We start from the raw sequence: 17,926 nt of genomic DNA, 5'->3' as shown, positions 1-17,926 counted from the left end.
GAAGCATTAAGGATAATGCTGATGTGATGGAGCAAACTGCAAAAAAAATTATTGCAAATACCATTGTTCTCACCATCTTGAAAGGGATGTTAACTCACCTGGATCACAAAATCAGCCAGGTTGTTTGAGGAAGGGAGTTGGGAAGCGTTTGACCATCTACAGAGCCATCTCTGTGGCTTTGTATTTTGTGGGGTTTCACACAGCCTTCTGTAAATTTTGGTGCTGGTCACAGATCAGGTAACTGCTGCTCTCATCTGTTCTGGAAGTTCTTAAGTTTCCATTTTGAGTTTAACAAATGAGAGTAGAGTTTCTGGAGAGCTTTGCCAGTTTGTGCCATCTGAAGATCTGGTTCCCATGTAGCCTGTTAATGCTATGATTTAGCTGTCCTTTTGCTTGAGTACCCATCAAGTAAGTGAGTACCCATTGCTTAAATCAGTGCAACAGAGCTGTAATCAGACAGTCAAAATGGGCATCTCTGAACAGTGGAAGTGTTGAAGTCTATTTGCCTATGTATTGTGTCTTAGTGTTGGATTCTGTGGTGATTTCATGTCAAAGCTATTCCATTTGAGGATGACAAAACATTTCATTTTTTAATAATGCTTTAATAATTGCCTGAATATGTTTGTAGGCAGAAATAAACTTAAAAATATCAGAATATGCTTTTATATGTCATTAATGTCTCTCAGTCATAAGAATAGCAATTAAATATGAAACACAGGCCGGGGGGGGTGGGATTCTTATAGACAGGATATTCTCCCAAAAGCTCTGTAAGTAAGGGAAACCGTGACCTACAGGTAAAAATTAAAAGTGTAATGCAACTCTCTGTAGTTGAAATTATAAGAAATTGATAAAACAAGACAGTTATCCAACTGAACATAAGAAAATAAGCAAAACTCCTCTTCCTTCTGGTGAAATATTTGTTATGCCCATATTAATCAAGTTATTGCCTGCAGTAAACATATGAGGATTCTGGGTTTCATAATGCTGGAAATGCTATGCATGACTCATTAAACATTCATGAAGACAAAACAAAACATCATCAACAACAAAACAACCCACCAGACTGCAAAGGTTGGTTGGTTGGTTGTTTTGGTTTGTTGGTTTTTCCATTTTACAAAATGAAGCAGCTGTCTGACCTTAAGTCAGTGTGAAACTCCCCAGTGATCAGTAAGTCCAGCAGCCAATGGACTTGGGACAACTAGAATGATACCTCCTCCCATGAGTGTCTGGATATCCCAAATTTGGGGCTCTTGGCCTCCATGATCCTGACTTCAAATCAAGGGATGCTGGAGTCCAGAAGCTGTGATTCTCTGTGTACTTACAGCCTTGAGGTTTCTCCTACAGAGAGGCAGGCATGTTGGTAGGTGTTAAGGGCTCTCCTTTAATGAGAGGTGGGTCTGTCTGCAAGTGAACCACTCTTCTACATTACCAAAATCTCACTTTTTCTCTTTATTAATTTCATTTTGTGTCACTAAAAAAAGTACTGCCCTGTCTAGGTGAGAAATGCTTTTCTGGAGCTTTGAGAATCATTACTGAGCTGATGGCTGCCCAGCATCAAATCCAGCTTTCATGCTTTGATAAACGTTCCCAAAAACAAGGGACATAATGTGGTTTTAAATCCTGCAAAATACTGGATTTATGTTTCCTACCCATTCCTCCTTCTTGTTCCGTTTCTTTCTCTCTGTCTCTTATTTCCTTGGGCTGTAGCCATTTTGAATGGAGGCCATCTTCTCTTTTGGCCTGAGAAGTGGACTGGAAGTATTTGAACCTCAAATCCAATTCCAGTTCTTTTTAAATGTTTTATCATTGAAATTCAATCTATGTAAGTAAATAAAATGCTCACAAAAAAGCGAAATTAGCTGAATTAACTACCACTGAAACAAAATAGGAAATAAATAAAGGTGAGAAATGTAAGCAATATTAACTGGGAATACTTTACATCTTCCTCAGTGCAGCCTGGCAAATATCCTTTTAATCTGTGTTTCATGTAACTTCAAGTATTTTTAAGAGCCAGGTGGCTGAGCTCCATTGGGCAGGGTCACGCTGACATGAATTGCTGGAACCAAGCTGCCCATCCAAGGTGTAGAAGGGGACTTACTATGTTTCTGTTGGACAACTTGCACAGGTGCTGGAGGAGGGAGTTTTCCTTGCTTTGTTTTGACTGACCCTTTTTTTCTTGCCCTTTACATTTGCTCTCTGGGCATTCAGTCACATTGGCTTCCTTAGTCTGGCTCCAACCCCAGTCTTGATGACTGCATTCAGTTTGTCATTTTTCCACTTTCCTGCCAAATTTGGCAATTCCTTTCTTTTTTCAGTAGCCACTTGCCATCACTGAGCTAACTCTACAGGCTGAATTTCTGTATGCTGACAGATCTGCTTCTGTCATTGGGTCAGAATGACAAATTTGGTTCATGAACCAAATTACCCTTCTGAAATTTATTTTTTCTGTTATTCCTCCTGCTTCCCTCCAAGGCAGCAGGTTTCCTTATGTGCCAGGGTCTGTTAGGATCCTGGGTCAGACCAGAAAAACAGCCTGCCTAATTCAGGATCTTCTTTCTTAGCTATATCTATGGTTTTCCTGTGCAGTCACAGTGATCTTTTATTCATCTTTTATAGAATGGGAATGGGAGAGGTAAAATGATTTGGAGAGTTCCAGAAGAAGGTCTCATGTCTCTTGTATTTTTCAGGGATTTATTGGGTTTTTTATGGGGTGGGTTTTGATTGATGGTGTGGGTAGATGAGGACATGCAGGCCTCTTCAGTTCTTCCCACTCCTTTCTTCTTCTCAGTGAAGGAGCATACTTGCTGAAAACTTCAGGAAAGGGAGTTGAGGAACCTGACTGCTGCTTTGCGTTCTAGAGATGTTTCATTCCCTGCTGAATACTCCTGTTTCCTACCTGCCCATCTGATCTGGGGGTTAGAACCCAGCATTTTACCTCCTAACAAAGACAAACACTAACTTTCAAAATTAAGGGTAAGCCTATTTCCGTGTGCTATTTTCCAGGCAGGTGTGTTTGGGTCTACCTCTGGTGTCCCCTTATCCCTGGAAACCCTGAACAGTTTCCTTGTTACTATGCTACCTGAGCTAATGTGATGACTTCTAAAGTTCTTTCAGCTTCCTCTAACCTCCTGAGTCACAGTAATGTGGGATGCACTATTTTCTCTCTAGATCTTCCATCCTTTCAAACTAACTTTCTTGGCCTCTGTCCTGAAAAGCATGTCATGTTATCAGGATGCAAAATTATGTGACTGGAAGTTGCATATTCTTGTTGTCCCATTGAAAAGCAGGTTTATCTTTATATCCATGATACTGCCAGTATCCAGGGCAGTGTCTAGAAGCTGCAATGTCAGAATCCTGTCCTCAGGGTGGTTTTAGTCAATAGGTGCATTCTTTTGATGATATGGTTGTCTTGAACTGTATTGATTGAGATCTTCATTCAGTTTAGTGCACACCTTCTGTGCAGAACTTCTGCTGCTTGTCTGATCTGCCAGCAGACTCCAGAAAGAGCACTACGATTAGAAAGCCAAGTAAGCTGCACTGTATTTAAAAAAAAAAACAACTAAGATCATTTATTAAACAGGTCGATAAAACAATCATATTTTTTTCTAAGAATTCTGCTGAGCCCAGACAGCTCATGTGTATTCTTGCCTCAATGGTGGTTCTTCCAAACCTGGCATTTCTGATTCCCTATCTGCCCCTCCTTTCCCTTCCACATGCTTGACCTCTAACAGCATTCCTTTGCTTGTCTTAAGGCCTTGCATGTAGTTTCACTCTCCCTCTCCCCCCAAGAATGTGATCCTGGCCTGAGTTTTCTAATTGTGTATAGCAAGGATAAAACTCCTTGCCTTGCTTGGCTGCCCCCTTGTTTGGAAACTCACACTAAACATTTCCACATGGTTTGCACTCTTTTTGCACAGCTAATTTCTTTTTTTTCCCTTTAAACTTCTTCTTGTTTAAAATAACCCTCCAGCTTCTTCTACCTTGGGCTGCTGGCACTGACCTCTCCTTGTTACTGTTTGCATTTCTTTTGTACCTTTTTGCAGCTTAAATCTCAATGGGCTTTTAAATCTGTCAGCAGCCGCTACCAGGCTCAGTGTGCAATTTTGCTCACTGTTTTCACAAGTTTCCCAGCCCTGAACGCTTTCCAAATGAGCCATTGTTGGGCTGAGTTAAAGAGGTATTGTCTCTGCTTGGACAAGGTTAGTGTGGGTGCCAGAATCTGTGTGTGCAGCATTTTAGTGCCACAATGTCATCTTGATATTGGACCCCTGGACACTTCCTTCTCCAAATATTTCAAATATATAGGGAAAAAACCAGATCCCTGCCAAAACAGATACACTGAAACATTAATGGAAGATTTTCTTTATATTACTGAAACTCTAATTTAGACATCTTCCTCATGCAGTCTGCTTACTCTGAAGACCATTCTGTTTTGTTTAATTCCCTTTATTAGCACCTAAAATTGGCAGCTTTGATTGGAGCCCTGTTCTGGTCAGTAGTGAATTTATACATAGGAAGTAGCAGTCTCTGGTTTGATAGTTTTAGAGACATGTATAGAAAAAGAGTCTTTTGTTATACACCTTTTACAGAGGAATAACTGAAGCTGTGGAATTTGGCGGTCAGTTCCAGATCACAGCATTATCCTTCATTTTACTAATGTAAGCTTGGCTCAGCTATAAGAGGGTGTGTTCTACTGAACTTACCCGGGACTTAATGTGCTGCTCTGATCAACCTGATGTGACACTATGGAGTTATGTCCTTTATGTCTGAAATGCTGGGTGTCTTTGATGGGGACTGTGTGGTTTAGAGGACAAACATCTGGAAAAACATTTCAACCTGTAGGTTGCTGATGAGGTCTTTGCCTGAAAGAGAGAGAAATTCAACTATTCCCTTTCTATGGAAGAGCAATTTGGTACTGCTGTCCAGGAAAAAAAGATGTATGAAACTTTTAGCCTTTCTCATAAGGAATAAGAAAGTGTCATAAAGAATGTCTGTGTCACATAATCTAGTGCTTTGAGGTTTTCACTTCATCCCTTTCATGTGATCCTTCCCATCCTTGACTGATCATTAGTAATGGGAGTTTGACATGGGAGTTGTTCAGGCTGCCTCTCTTTGTAGGCTATGCTCTGACAGGGAGAACTCAAGGTAGAGAGGAAATCATCACAAAACCAATAATCTTTGGAGTCTTTGGGAGCCACTACGTCCTCTTGATTGAAGGCTAGTCAAACATTCCAGAAACCTCTCAACTTATTAGAAGTTACCAATGCAGCTCTTGACTGGTTTTTTTTTTTTCTGTTTTTCTTTTTCACAATCTCCAGGATGAATTGGATCTCACAGACAAGAACAGAGAGGCTATGTTTGCACTCCCTCCAGAGAAGAAATGGCAGATTTACTGCAGCAAAAAGAAGGTACTACTGTTGTCCTCAGCAATAAATTCTGTGTGCATGTTCATAATTGCATCTTGATTTGAGCTTTGTGTTTATCTACTGTTTACTCAAGAACATGAATAAGTGATGGAAGGATTTTTATCAGCATGGATATGGCAGAATTTTCTGATAAGTAATGTACGCACATGTGATTTCTGAAGAGAACATTAACATCTTAAAATAGTACACTGTCCCATTTTGAATCTTTTACATGTTTGGTGTTTCTTTGTTTTATTGTTTGTTTGGGGCCTGCGGGGGTTTTGGGGGGCTTGTTTGTTCTTTGAGCTGAAAGAACAACTATCATGGAAGTGCATTAAGGTTTTTAAAAACTTTTGTAGGTTGCTTAAAATAGAAAAAGTATTGCTGAAGTCTTTCAGGATGTCTTCCAATACCAATAACAGTACACAATAGTGATGTCTTAAAACTTGGTAGTTCATTATTCCAGAGTCTGTAGGAAATGTTCCACATTGCACTGGAAAGCGAGGAGCACCTGCTCGTATCATTTTCCATGTAACACTTCTCCATTCAAGGTCTTCAAATTTCTGACAAACCAGTAAAGGAGAAATAAATCAGAGGCTGATGAATCACACTAATATTTTGTTGCTGGCAGAATGATGGCCAAGTTAATGGATAAGTTGTATCATTGCTGTGAAACTTCTAAACAAGGAATTTCTGCAGTAATGGTGCCTTGGAAAAGTTTTGCTGCTCTAGGAAACACACAGTTGGAAACGAACATAAGACCAAGAGTATGTATTTACTGGCCATAAATGTTAGGAGGAAAAAGGTGTGGTGTGTTTGTTGGTTAGTTTTATTTCTCAAGTATGCTCTATGAGAGCATCAGTCTTTAAACATAAGTCTGCATAACAAAAGGTGGGAGAGGAGGTTTAGATTTCAATACTGAACCTGACAGACTAAAATCTTGCTCATGGTCCTTCTGGAGGCTGTGCTTGCTGCCTTTTTTCTTCCAAGTGGGGGCAGTGAGCTTTCTTACCGTGTAATTAAAGAAAACCAGTCCAATCAGGGTGTTTTACCTTCAGGGTTTTTTTGTTTGTTTGCTTGGTTGGGGTTTTTTAACTTCACAGGGGGGAATTAATAGAAATCAATTAATTACAGTGGCTCTGAGCTAGCAGTAGGTCAAAGCTAGCGGTAGTGTACAAGAGCAGTCTAGGCTCCATTGCCTTCAATGCTGTCTCCATTCCTTTTTCCTGCTTGTACACAGAGCTTGCAAGTGGAAGGAAAGTGCAGGCTGCTGTGATTAATGTTTGCTTTACGTTTTTGCTGGCCAGCTCAGCTGGGTTTTTCAGCTCTGGTGGGAGAGGATCTATTTGTAGCTGTCTTAAAGACATCTCGCCTCCCGGACCAGTCAGCCTTGGCAGGAAGGTTTGTACTTTAATGTATTTAATATGTTGGTTGGATTCACTCATTACATTGGGGGTTTTGTTTCTGTTGGGGTTTTTTGTTTGTTTGTTTTCCCCTGTGTTCTACAGCAGTGAATTTGCTATAAGAATCTAAAAGACTTCCAAAGTTAAAGAAGCTGCATACTGGAAAGTCTTTATAATGCATTTGTAGTGCAACCTCAGTTAGCTGAACTCCAGCTATCCAAAATGATGTGCTAACTGGAATGGGATACCATTGCCACATGTCTATTCATTACATTGTAGATACTTTCAATTACTTGAAACCTTAACTGTCCAGTGTTATTCATTGTTTCCCTCACAGGCAGTCAGATGATTGGTGATGACATCTCTCTCTAGCCTACTACCTAATCCACCTATCATCATTGTTTTGCAGTGACAGAGAGGCTAGTTCCAGGATTCCTTTTAAAGCAAAGCCCCCTTTTCCCTGAAGAATTTGCAGTCTAATTTCAGCCACAAAGGGTCCAATTTCTCACTTGGCAGAACACTTCCAGCTACCCCGGGCAAGCCCCCCAGAGGGCTCTGTCTTGCTGATGTTGGGTTCTTTGAGTTTCCTGGGAAGCAGGGGCCCTATGCTTTGAGATGCGGGAGGTGGAAACACTATGAACTAGAAGGTCAAGAAGTGCAGACTGAGGCAACTGTTCACAATTGTTAATCACAGGTGCCTTTCCTAGTCTAAAAGTAATGGAAAGTCAGAGCTTCCTGATTTGCTCTAAAGGTGGTGAGATTAGCGGGCTGCCTTAAATAAACAAATGTCACTTGCAAAAATGAAGATTAGTCATTGTTGTAGACACACATTTATCTTGGCAGTCAGATGTTAGATGTAATCTTTTATGGTATTTGATTCCAATGTGGTGGCAGAAATTCACTATTGTATTAAAAAACTGATTCAACCTATTCCTGATATCAAGCCTTTCTGAAGAAAGGGAGGAAGGCAAGTAGGTCTATGCACTGAAAGGGGCACAGCTTACCAGTCAACAATCCACAGTAATCAAAGGAGGCTGAATTCTGAACTGAAATTTCATGATTTTGAGTGATACCTACAGGATAGCATTCACACAGTATTACACAGCCATGCTTGCTTTGGTCACTTTTGACTATTCTGGGTTCATATCTGAAATCAATAGTATTGAAAAAAAATCACCAATTATTTGACCTAAAAGAGTAACTGTAGCTAGCAGCTCTAGTGAATGCTTTGCTCTCATTTGTGGAATAGCTATTTGCAAGGAATAAAGGCTGCTCTGTTGGAAAATGTTAATGTCTTCTCAATCTCAGCTGTTCTCTACCTTGCCATTAATCAGTACAGGATGGACAATGAGAAATGCAGTTGTCTTGATTTGCATCAGAAGAATCATTGATTAGTCACCACGGATGGCACCCTGACCCTCTACCCCAATCACCAGTACATGTTTTGGATTGCCTTCTCCTCTGTGGCAGGAGCTTCCACTGATATTATTAAGTAAAGCCATATGGAGAAAATACAAATTATAACATTCTCACTCAGTTCAGGTACTTTATTCTGATTTTGTTTAGAATAATCTTCATGTCTCACCATAAGCTGAAATTTAGAATTACATAAGACACCTCTGTGACTCCTCTCTCTAGATTTCCTACCAGATATAAGTTTTTCAGGAATTAGATCAAGCACTAGACCAAGATTTCAGACATATTTATTTGCAAATTTCCAATGTCAAAGTTCAGAAAAACAGTGTTCTTCAGTGCTGTTTTACCAGGAGCTGATACTAACATACATCATTTCATTCAATACCAATCAAATAATTATATGGAAAGAAGCAGTTTTTTAGCTGAATTGCCTCATCTATAAATGAGCTCATATTGGGATCCCAAAAAGGGGAGGAAGTGCAGGTGTTGCACTGCTTCAGCACACGATGCTTTGGATGCAGCCTGTGTTTCTAAGAATGAGGCCTCGCTGTGCGGGCCATCGCTTATTGCCTTCTGAGCAACCCTACAAGCTGCTAGACTCATTGCTGTTGGAAAGCAGGTCAAGTTGTTTTCTTTTTATGGCCTTTCCTGCCTCCAGAGACTAATTTGTAAGCCTTTGGCTGAACAGATTTTAGTAACAAGCACACACATTTTGCAGATTTAAACAAGTTAGGGGTTTTTTTTCACTTCTGTCTTTCTTTGAGGAAAAACACTGGTAGCAAATTATTTTCCAAAGTAGAGTCAGACTGGACTAGCTGTGTCATACACATTCTTTCCAATCAAACAAAAAAACCCAACAAAAATTTCAATCCTCATAATATGCTGAGATCTCCTAAATATCTCAGTGTTACATTGTACTCTTGTGATTTTAGTGGTATCCTTGAATAGTTGCTTTGAGTTCATTGTTCTTTATCTGCTCAAGTGAGATTATTTAAACTCAAGTAGTGAGGTAATAAGCAGCACACTGAAACTTTCTGGAACCAGGCATTCACGGCATCTGAAAAGAAGTACGTGCTTATAATCCGTAAATTTATTCCACTTTTTCCTATTATGGGAAAGAGATTCTCCACAATAGCAAAAGAGGATATAAAAATTCTGAGGAAAATTTACCTGAACCATAGTCTGTAATATGCAGAAAATAAGAGAATATCCTTCATGACATCATCCTCTGCAATTATTTTTCAAAATATCTATCAATTGTATTTTTCATCTACCTGAGGACTAAAAAAACATGTGAACTGAATATGAAAGTAGGAATCAGGAAACTCCTTGGTTCCAAAGGTCTTTGATTTAAATTGTTTTATCATTTCAAAGAACTGTCATTGTTATATTTATGCATAAATGTATTTCTCTCCACCTGAATGAAAGAATAGATAGGAAACTTTTTGGAAATGTTTTGGCCATGCCATCCTCTCATACCTTTTCCCTGCACTATTTATACATGGCTTGGCTGCATAAAGCATTCATTTTGTTTTTCCCTTTCCCTTTCCCTTTCCCTTTCCCTTTCCCTTTCCCTTTCCCTTTCCCTTTCCCTTTCCCTTTCCCTTTCCCCTTTCCCCTTTCATTTTCTTTTTTTTTTAAGATACATTCTGAAATATCTGAATATATTTTCAGTTCAAGCACTGTTCATTCTTTTTCTTTACTGCACTTATCTGTCTTCTAAGATGTTCTTGTGGTGAAGTTTCTGGCGTTCGATGAGCTTGCTGCAAGGAACAGGAAGGACAGAGTAGAAGGCACTTTTGTGCATTACACAGTCATTAAGGACTCCAAGTCCCCTGGACTGAGGTCACAGATCAGTGGTGAACCACTGAGGCTGCAGGTCAGGTGCAGAGTGCCCCAGATGCCCTCCTAGAGGAGATTTACACCTCTCTCACAAAGAAGCAGCATCACTTTGCATTCAATTCTCTTTTCCTAAGATCAGAGCTGCATCCTCATAGGCTTTGAAATACTCTTGAGAATCCTAGCCTTAGTTGGACTTTGACTTTTAGTGGTTTTACTACCATCTTTTTATACCATTTGCAGCTCATTTTCACAAACTCCCACTTTTGGTCCCATGCTGGCTGTCTAACATCAATGAAGATAAGGTCTACATGTCTGGTGTGGGTTTTTTATTTCTTTGAGAGTCTCTTTGAGTTTTGCCCTTGAGGTTTCAATTGTCAGCAAAATGTCACCATAAAAAGTATAGCTTGATAATGTGCAGCTGGATATAGAGTAAGATACTTTGAAATCTGCTGGAGGGATCTAAGCTGCTTTTGCTGCTTTTTATATAATTACCATAGCTTACCAGGGATGAACGGCAAGATGGATGCAAATATAAAACCTGGAGTCCTCCTTGCCTTTAGGGAAAGCTTTCAGAAGTGAGTGAAAATTTCTGCACCTGCTGTTTGTTCTAGGGCTGCTGTGCATCTGTGGCTTTGCACTGTGTAGTTTCTGATTCATTAAGATGGAGAGACAGTTCTGTGAAGTATTTCTATGTTAAAGTGAACTGGCAGGACTTTTATTCCAAACCCTGATGTCTTTTCTTTGCATTTAAGGCTTCATAGGGAGGTTCTAAGAGCAGGAGACTGCATTACACTTGATGTATTTAGATAGGAGTTCATTTCTTCAGGTTCCTGCTTTAAAGTAGGAGATACATATGGAGATCACAGAATCACAAAATGGGTAAGGGACCAGCAGTGGGATCATCTGTGGCAAGCAGGGTCATTCTAGGGCACATGGCACAGGATTGCATCTAGACCATTCTTGAAGATCTCTGTTGAGGGAAACTCCACAACCTCTCTGGACAATCTGTTCCAGTGCTTGGTCACCCACACAGTAAAGAAGTTCTGCCTCACATTTAGGTGGAACTTTCTGTGCATCAGTTTCTGCCCATTGCCTCCTCTCCTATTGCTCAGCGCCACAAGGAGCCTGGATCCAGCCTCTTGGCATCCTCCCCTCAGATACTGATAGACATTGATAAGATCCCCTCTCTGCTGCCCCTTCTCCAAGCTGAACAGGCCCAGCTGCCTCAGCCTTTCCTGGTAAGAGAGATATTCCGGTCCCTTAACCATCTTTGTTACTCTCCACTGGACGTGCTCCAGCAGCTCCATGTCTCTCTTGTGCCCAGAACTGGACACAGCTCTCTGGATGTGCCTCACCAGGGCTTACCAGAGGGACAGGATCACCTCCCTGAACCTGCTGGCAGTGCTCATCCCAGTGCACCTCAGGACACCGCCGGCCTCCCAGGCCACAGGACACGCTGCTGGCTCACGGACACCTTGTCGCCCACCAGGACCCCAAGGTTGTTGTCCGCAGAGCTGCTTTCCAGCAGCTGAGCCCCCAGCCTGTGCTGGTCCATGGGGTTATTCTTCCCCAGCTGCAGGACCCTGCACTTCCCTTTGTTGAATTTCAGGAGGTTTGTCTCTGCCCATCTCTCCAGCCTGTCGAGGCCCTTCTGAAGGGTCACACAGCCCTCTGGGGTATCAGCCACTCCTCCCAGATTTGTATTATCTGTGAACTAGCTGAGGAGGCATCTGCCCCTTCATCCAAGTCATTGATGAATGAGTTAAACAATACTGGGTTCAGTATTGAATCTTGGGGGACACCACTAGCGAAAGGCCTCTAACTAGACCCTGGGCTACTAGATCCCTCTGTGATCTGCCATTCAGCCAGTTCTGAGGTATTCAGGGGATGATAGATATTCCCTAAAGAAGAGAGAAAATGGATCTTCATCTGGTCTCATTTAGTGATACAATATGCCAGATGAAGATCACACCATTGTGTTGTCTGAGTGTGGGTTTTTGGCTTTGTATTGTCTGTTCTGAGCTACGAAAGCCCTTTGGGGTTCATCTTTTCTGTATGAAGACTGCCAAGCACGTGGTTGTCCCATAATAAATGAAGTGGGTGGTTTGAAGTTGTATTGTTTTCTGTTCTATCTTCTTGCATTATTTTTTCCTCTTTGAAATACTCTTAGAGTCTGTTATTGATTTGGAATATTAAACTGTTTTGGTTATGGATTTATAGCTTTAAGGAGCATTTAATGTGTCCCTTATAAGTTCCTTTCTTTAGGGTTGTTGTTCCATATACTGTATCTGGGAGCAGCAGACGTGAACACACAAGATGGTTTGCTGCAGTATTTGAGAAGCCATTTGTAAGGAGTCACAGATTGATGAGTCTTGGATGTGACTTCATGAGAGATTTTCTCGCTGCTCTGCATGAAGTGTTGAAGGGGAGCGTGGGTGGATGTGGGGATGGCTACTTTTGCTCTCCGTTCCCTGGGATGTCTGGAAAACACACAGTAACCCTCACAGCACGTGTGATAGCCTTACAGCAAAAGCAGTTGGTGTGCAGTAGGAGGCTGAAGAAGCTGTGTGGGATTTTGAGTGCTTAGTGTAAGCAATCCCACAATTAGCAGTATTGATGGCTAATCAATGAGGGTGTCTCATAACTACAGGGCAAAGGCCAGCAAAACCACACTGGATATGAAGAATTAAACTTTATGTGAAGTCTTTGGTACAACAGCAAATTGTTTCTCTTCCTACCAGTGCTTTGGAAGTTTGTGGCTGAAGTTGAGCTTAAGTCAACATTTTAATTTAACTCAATATTCAAACCTTGACAATGACCTGAACAATCTGATTTAAATTTGAAATTAGCTCTGAGCAGGTCCCTTTTTCTCAAGGCCCCTTCCATCCTAAATTGATTTGTGATTCTCTAAACTATTCACAAATCAAACTAGGAAAGCAGCTGCATGGCCCTATAAAGAAAGGGAGCAACAGTAAGGCTTCGTGTACTCCTGTGTACTCTTCGTGTACCTCCTGTGTACTGTTCTGCATTATTGCTATGAGGCCAGCTCCTTGAAACAGGCTGTAGCAGATGCTATTTGGTTCCCTCCCAGTGCCTGGGATCCATGGTTGCTTTTTGTCTGGGAAGACTGCATGACTTCCTTAGCTCAGGAGGCTGCTAGTGAAACAGTCTGAAATGTGGAATCTCTCAAATTAATTCCCTGAAAATAGACTTGCTTTCAATTAGCCTAGGGCTCACTGGAAATCTCATAACACTGGGAAGTCACAGTGGGAGGACGTTGCCCTTTGCAAACCACGGCATTCCTTCAGCTGGATGTTTGGAAAATGCCAGCAATTGTGGAGTTAACTTCCTTTTTTCCCACCAGCATCTGTTCCTTTTTTCTGTTAGCAGAATGACTTCACGTTCAGATGTTTGGAATGATTTGTTAGCTTGATGCTGCCATTGGGTCATTTCAGTATCTTTAGCCTAGGTCTGGAAGACAGGCCCATGACTTCAAAAATTACTTTGCTATAAATGCAAGTAGGCTTAAGAAAGTCAAATTCAGGAACTCTGGAAGTAACAGAAAACAGAAAAACGCTGCAAGAGTGTTACTAGTACAGCAAATATGCACATTTCCTGATTAGTGGTGTGCTTGAGTCTTTTCAGGGTGAAAGAGCTGTTTGGTTGATGGAACCTGTTAATGTGTGTCATAGGCTGAAGCAGTAGCTCCCAAATTTGGGCAGCACCATTAATACAGCGTAAACTAAAGCCTAAAATCTCCTTCTACATCATTTAATGCAGAGAATGTGTTCTCACTGGAAAAATAAAACTTGAGATTCATGTAAGATACCATCTCATTCTTTTATAGTTCCATATAATGAATTTAGAAATTTTATCTTACATGATTATAATATAAATTGGTTGATGTTGCCCTATTATTTTTTAAGCAGGTCAGCATACTTCAGAAGAGTCATTGCCTGCTTTTTATGGTTTATCATGAAGCTCTTGTAATTGTTTCTTCTTTCTCATGTTTTTTCCATGTTATTTTGGCTTCTATAGCAAAGACCTCAAAGTGATTACTTGACGAAACAATATAGTAGGCTTAATGATGTTAGAGACTCCTCTTAACTTTTTTTTTCTTGAAGTCACTCCTGTAACAATTTAAAGTATAAGTTTAGTGTCAAGAAGGCAAAAATGCATGCACAATTCTAATGATACACCATTATTACAGCTTGGAATTGTGACACCTAAAAGACCACATTGTAGCAGACGTAAAAGGAGATAATAAGTTTTTCCAAGTTGTCTGCTGTATTTGGTTTATGTTTTCCATGTTGCAATGCCAACAGTTGCAGACTCATTTATTTATCCTAGCCTAAGAGGTTACCTTTGGTCAGGGTCTTGAAATTATATATTTATTTATGTATAATTGAAAAGTATTTTCTTCCCCACCCCCCCCATGGGAACAGCATGGAATATTTTTAGTTTCTTCCTCCCTTTCCTCTCTCTCTCCAACAAAAAAATTTAGTTGTTGCTTAAAAAATGCCTTCCTACCTCATTAGCTCAGAGTGCTGAAGACATAAATGCCATAAACTTGCCATGGTATTTGCTATAGACATTCTGAATATGCAGAATTGGTGTGTCCATCTTGCAGGTCTGCATTTTTCAGGTGAGCTACTAGTGCTTCAGTTGAAGTTAGAACTCAACACTAATGAAAAATCAGGCCCCAAACAGTCCTGAGTTAGAAAATTGTTGATATCATCATGCCTAATGCTGTGTTTTGCATTTGGCTTGCCTCCTGTGGGAGTTTGGGAGGACTCAGTGGAAGCAGATTTGACCCTAGTGAGAAAAAAAGAAAAGAAAAAAAAAGAAAACATTTATCCAGCTGTCATCCTACTAGCATGGTGTAATTTGCTGTACTTAAGAACAAAAATAATGGTGAGCAATCCAACTCTGCTGCATGGGAAGTACATGTAAATGCTGATGCCACTGGATTATGTTCTGTCCTTGTCTGTTCTCTTGCAAAAGTTCTGGTTCTTCACAATTTGAATATGAGCCAGTCCGGCTGATGGCGTATAGTAATAATAATAATAACAACAACAACAACTGCAACATATACTCTGTACAATGCAGTCCTCACCATTCAGATTAGTCTTTGGTGGATAAGCAGGGGCAAAGAATATGTAAATAACTAACATGTTTCTCTGGTGTGTGAGAAGCAAATTTGGCAGAGATCAGGGCTTACTCTGAATTTCACAGAATGTTCACCAGGCTTAAAGAAGCTAGTGAATACTGAGCAGGAAGAGTTGCTGAATTTCTATCTTTTCAGTGAGAAGTTTAGAAACAGGCACAGTAAAGAGTTGTCAGAATATAGTGACAGCTATGAAGAGAAAGAAAGAAATTTCCTTCTACTTTCTGGAGAGTTGTTTAGTTTCATTGCAGTCAGATGTGACAGTTTCAGATACGCACCTTAATTGAGGTGAAAATCGCATTATCTTCCGCAATAATTCAGTCATCTGTTGAAAGGCACTTGGCATCCCAAACACTTTGCAGATGTGCTAAGTGAGAGAAATGAAGGCTGAGAGAAACAGTTTTACCTGAGTTTATGGAAAGGGTGGAGGTAGATAAAGAGTGATACACTCAAATACTGGGCTAGCAGCTTAAAAGCCATGGGCCTCTCAGACTGTATTTATTTCCTTTGTTCACCTGCCTCATAACTCCTAACTTTTTTTTCAATAGTGAAGGGTTAAATGATGGAGAAAAGGAACATACACTGGCTGCACTGACCATCTTACTGTCATCATGCTTATTAAAGGGCCCAGAGCAGAAGTGAACTAAAGCAAGAAGTAGTGTCACTGGAAAAACAGACAGCGGATGGGTTATGAACAGTGAAGAGAAACCTTTTAGAATTTGGTATTAAAAAAATCTCTGTGTGCTTCCAGAAGGACTTGTCCTAAATATCTCTGCTGGCTCTAAGTTGGTGTGTCCTAGGTAGTTCCGTGTATGTTTGAGCACAGTAAATGGCATTTCATGTCCATCATCAGGCAACATACAGAATGTTTGCCATGCATGGTAGGTGACTTCGTTTTATTTACAGAAGATTTTAAGTGATTGCTTGTTGGAGATAAACAGTAGGACAAAAAGATAAACTTGGAGGTTCAGTTACACGGTCTGGGCCCTTCTGTGGCTTTTCACATTGACTAAAGAATGCCAGGAGGAGGAGGAAAGGAAGTGAGGAAGGAGACAGTCCCAAGTGACAACATTCTGGTGTGGTAGAATACAGCTGAAAACAGTGCTGTTGGAAAGGAGAAAAGGTAAGCTGGTGGGGTAAGGAAAAAGTCCTTTTCCGTATCCATGGAATGTTGACCGTAAGCTGAATGGGGTTAAGGGAAATGTACACACAGTACCTGTACAAACACAGAGTAAAGAGTAGGAGGGACAGTGCAGAGTTTGGTTGTTAACGAAACAATAGAATATGTCCTGCTCCTGCTGCTTAGGGTTTGTTGGGACAGTGACAGATTGCTGGCTTCACCTGCTGCAGATTACACACATTACTGCAGAACCTTGACCCTGACCTCAAGCTTGCTGCAGGCTTGTGGGAACAGAGCTGTGCTTCAGGAGTATAGCCTAAGTCCACAGCCACACACCCGCTGAGCAGGCCATGTCCATGAGAAACGTTTTGTCTTCTTCTGAAGACCCTCTGGGTAGAATGATCATGAATCAATCTTCTAACTGGTAGGATCCTCACTAGTGGACGTTTCCCTTCACCTCCAAAAGAAGTGGATGGGCTGAGGAAGGGTAGGCTCCTGAGTACTTTTTCACTGAAAGTGCAGGGAATTCATGGATCACCTTATTTGGCAGCTCATTATTTAGATTATACACTTATCAACAGCAAAACAGCAGTTCCTTGGTTTAGGACTTGTGGAAAGTAGAGCATGTAAAAGGTATTAAACATGGCTATGGACTTCAGGTAATAGCACAGAAGGATCTTTATGCAGCAACAGAGACAGGACAATTTAGTCAACAAGACACCAACTGCCATGGCAGAGGCTAAAGATTCAACAGAGGAACAATGTTTAATATTTGTGCACTTCAATTTGGCAAGAAAGCCTTGTCCCGAGGGCAGAAATTGATGGATAATTCAATGTGACCTCAGCTGTACAATTAAGTAGTTCTGTAAACATAGGGGCAATTATCTTCCTGGTCACTTCACACACTATAATCATAAATTAATGCATGGTGATGGTGGGATTCCCATCCTGTAGCAGGGCTCAATATGTTTGAAGAGGGACAAGCGGGCTTGTATGATCCTTAAGTGATAAGAAGAGGCTGCTGCAGTCAGTGGTGGCAGCAAGTTCACATCTGTCTGTATCAAGGAGAATGGTAAAAAGACAAAAGAAGAGTAAAGAGAAGAGAAGACAGGTTCTTAAAACTGGAAGTATACTATGCAATCCTACTAAAATACAAAGTTCCTTAAAATGGGACTCTCTCCATCAGCAATCTATTGTAAGTCTTATGCCAGAGACGTTTATTGTAAATGTAAGCTTGGTTTAAACACCACAGTTATACATTAAAATCAGTGGTTGAGGCTTCTGAGGTTTCAGACAGCACTAATTCTTTGGCTCAAAACAATGCACCAACCACCTTTCTGCCTGCCAGTTACGTCATTCTAGTCTATTTTCTGTGAGCAACTCTCCCTGTCCATATATGCAGTGGATCTCCTGTGTTTTCTGGAGGACAAGAAATAAAAGCATGGCCTTCATTACCCTTAGACTGATACCAATTAGGAATAATTAATTTGAAGTGTCTTTGAGTTTTAGAGGAGGTTGGAAATGACACATCATGTGTGTATAAGGTACAACTGCTGGACATTCTGTATCTTTG

The 17,926-nt window shown here is 40.7% G+C and overlaps 1 protein-coding gene across 1 annotated transcript in view; it reads left to right on the top strand.

Annotated features, from left to right (window-relative positions):
- The window catches only part of DAAM2 (dishevelled associated activator of morphogenesis 2), a 172,321-nt gene that overhangs the window by 74,172 nt on the left and 80,223 nt on the right, over nt 1-17,926 (top strand). Inside the window, exon 3 of the mRNA XM_082276668.1 lies at nt 5,319-5,408. Coding sequence (XP_082132794.1) covers nt 5,319-5,408 — 90 coding nt within the window. The remainder of the gene's footprint in view (nt 1-5,318; nt 5,409-17,926) is intronic.

Source organism: Coloeus monedula (assembly GCF_965178545.1).
Source record: "Coloeus monedula genome assembly, chromosome: 2".
NCBI classification, from domain to species: Eukaryota; Metazoa; Chordata; class Aves; order Passeriformes; family Corvidae; genus Coloeus; species Coloeus monedula.
This window is presented reverse-complemented; position numbering and strand designations above follow the sequence as displayed.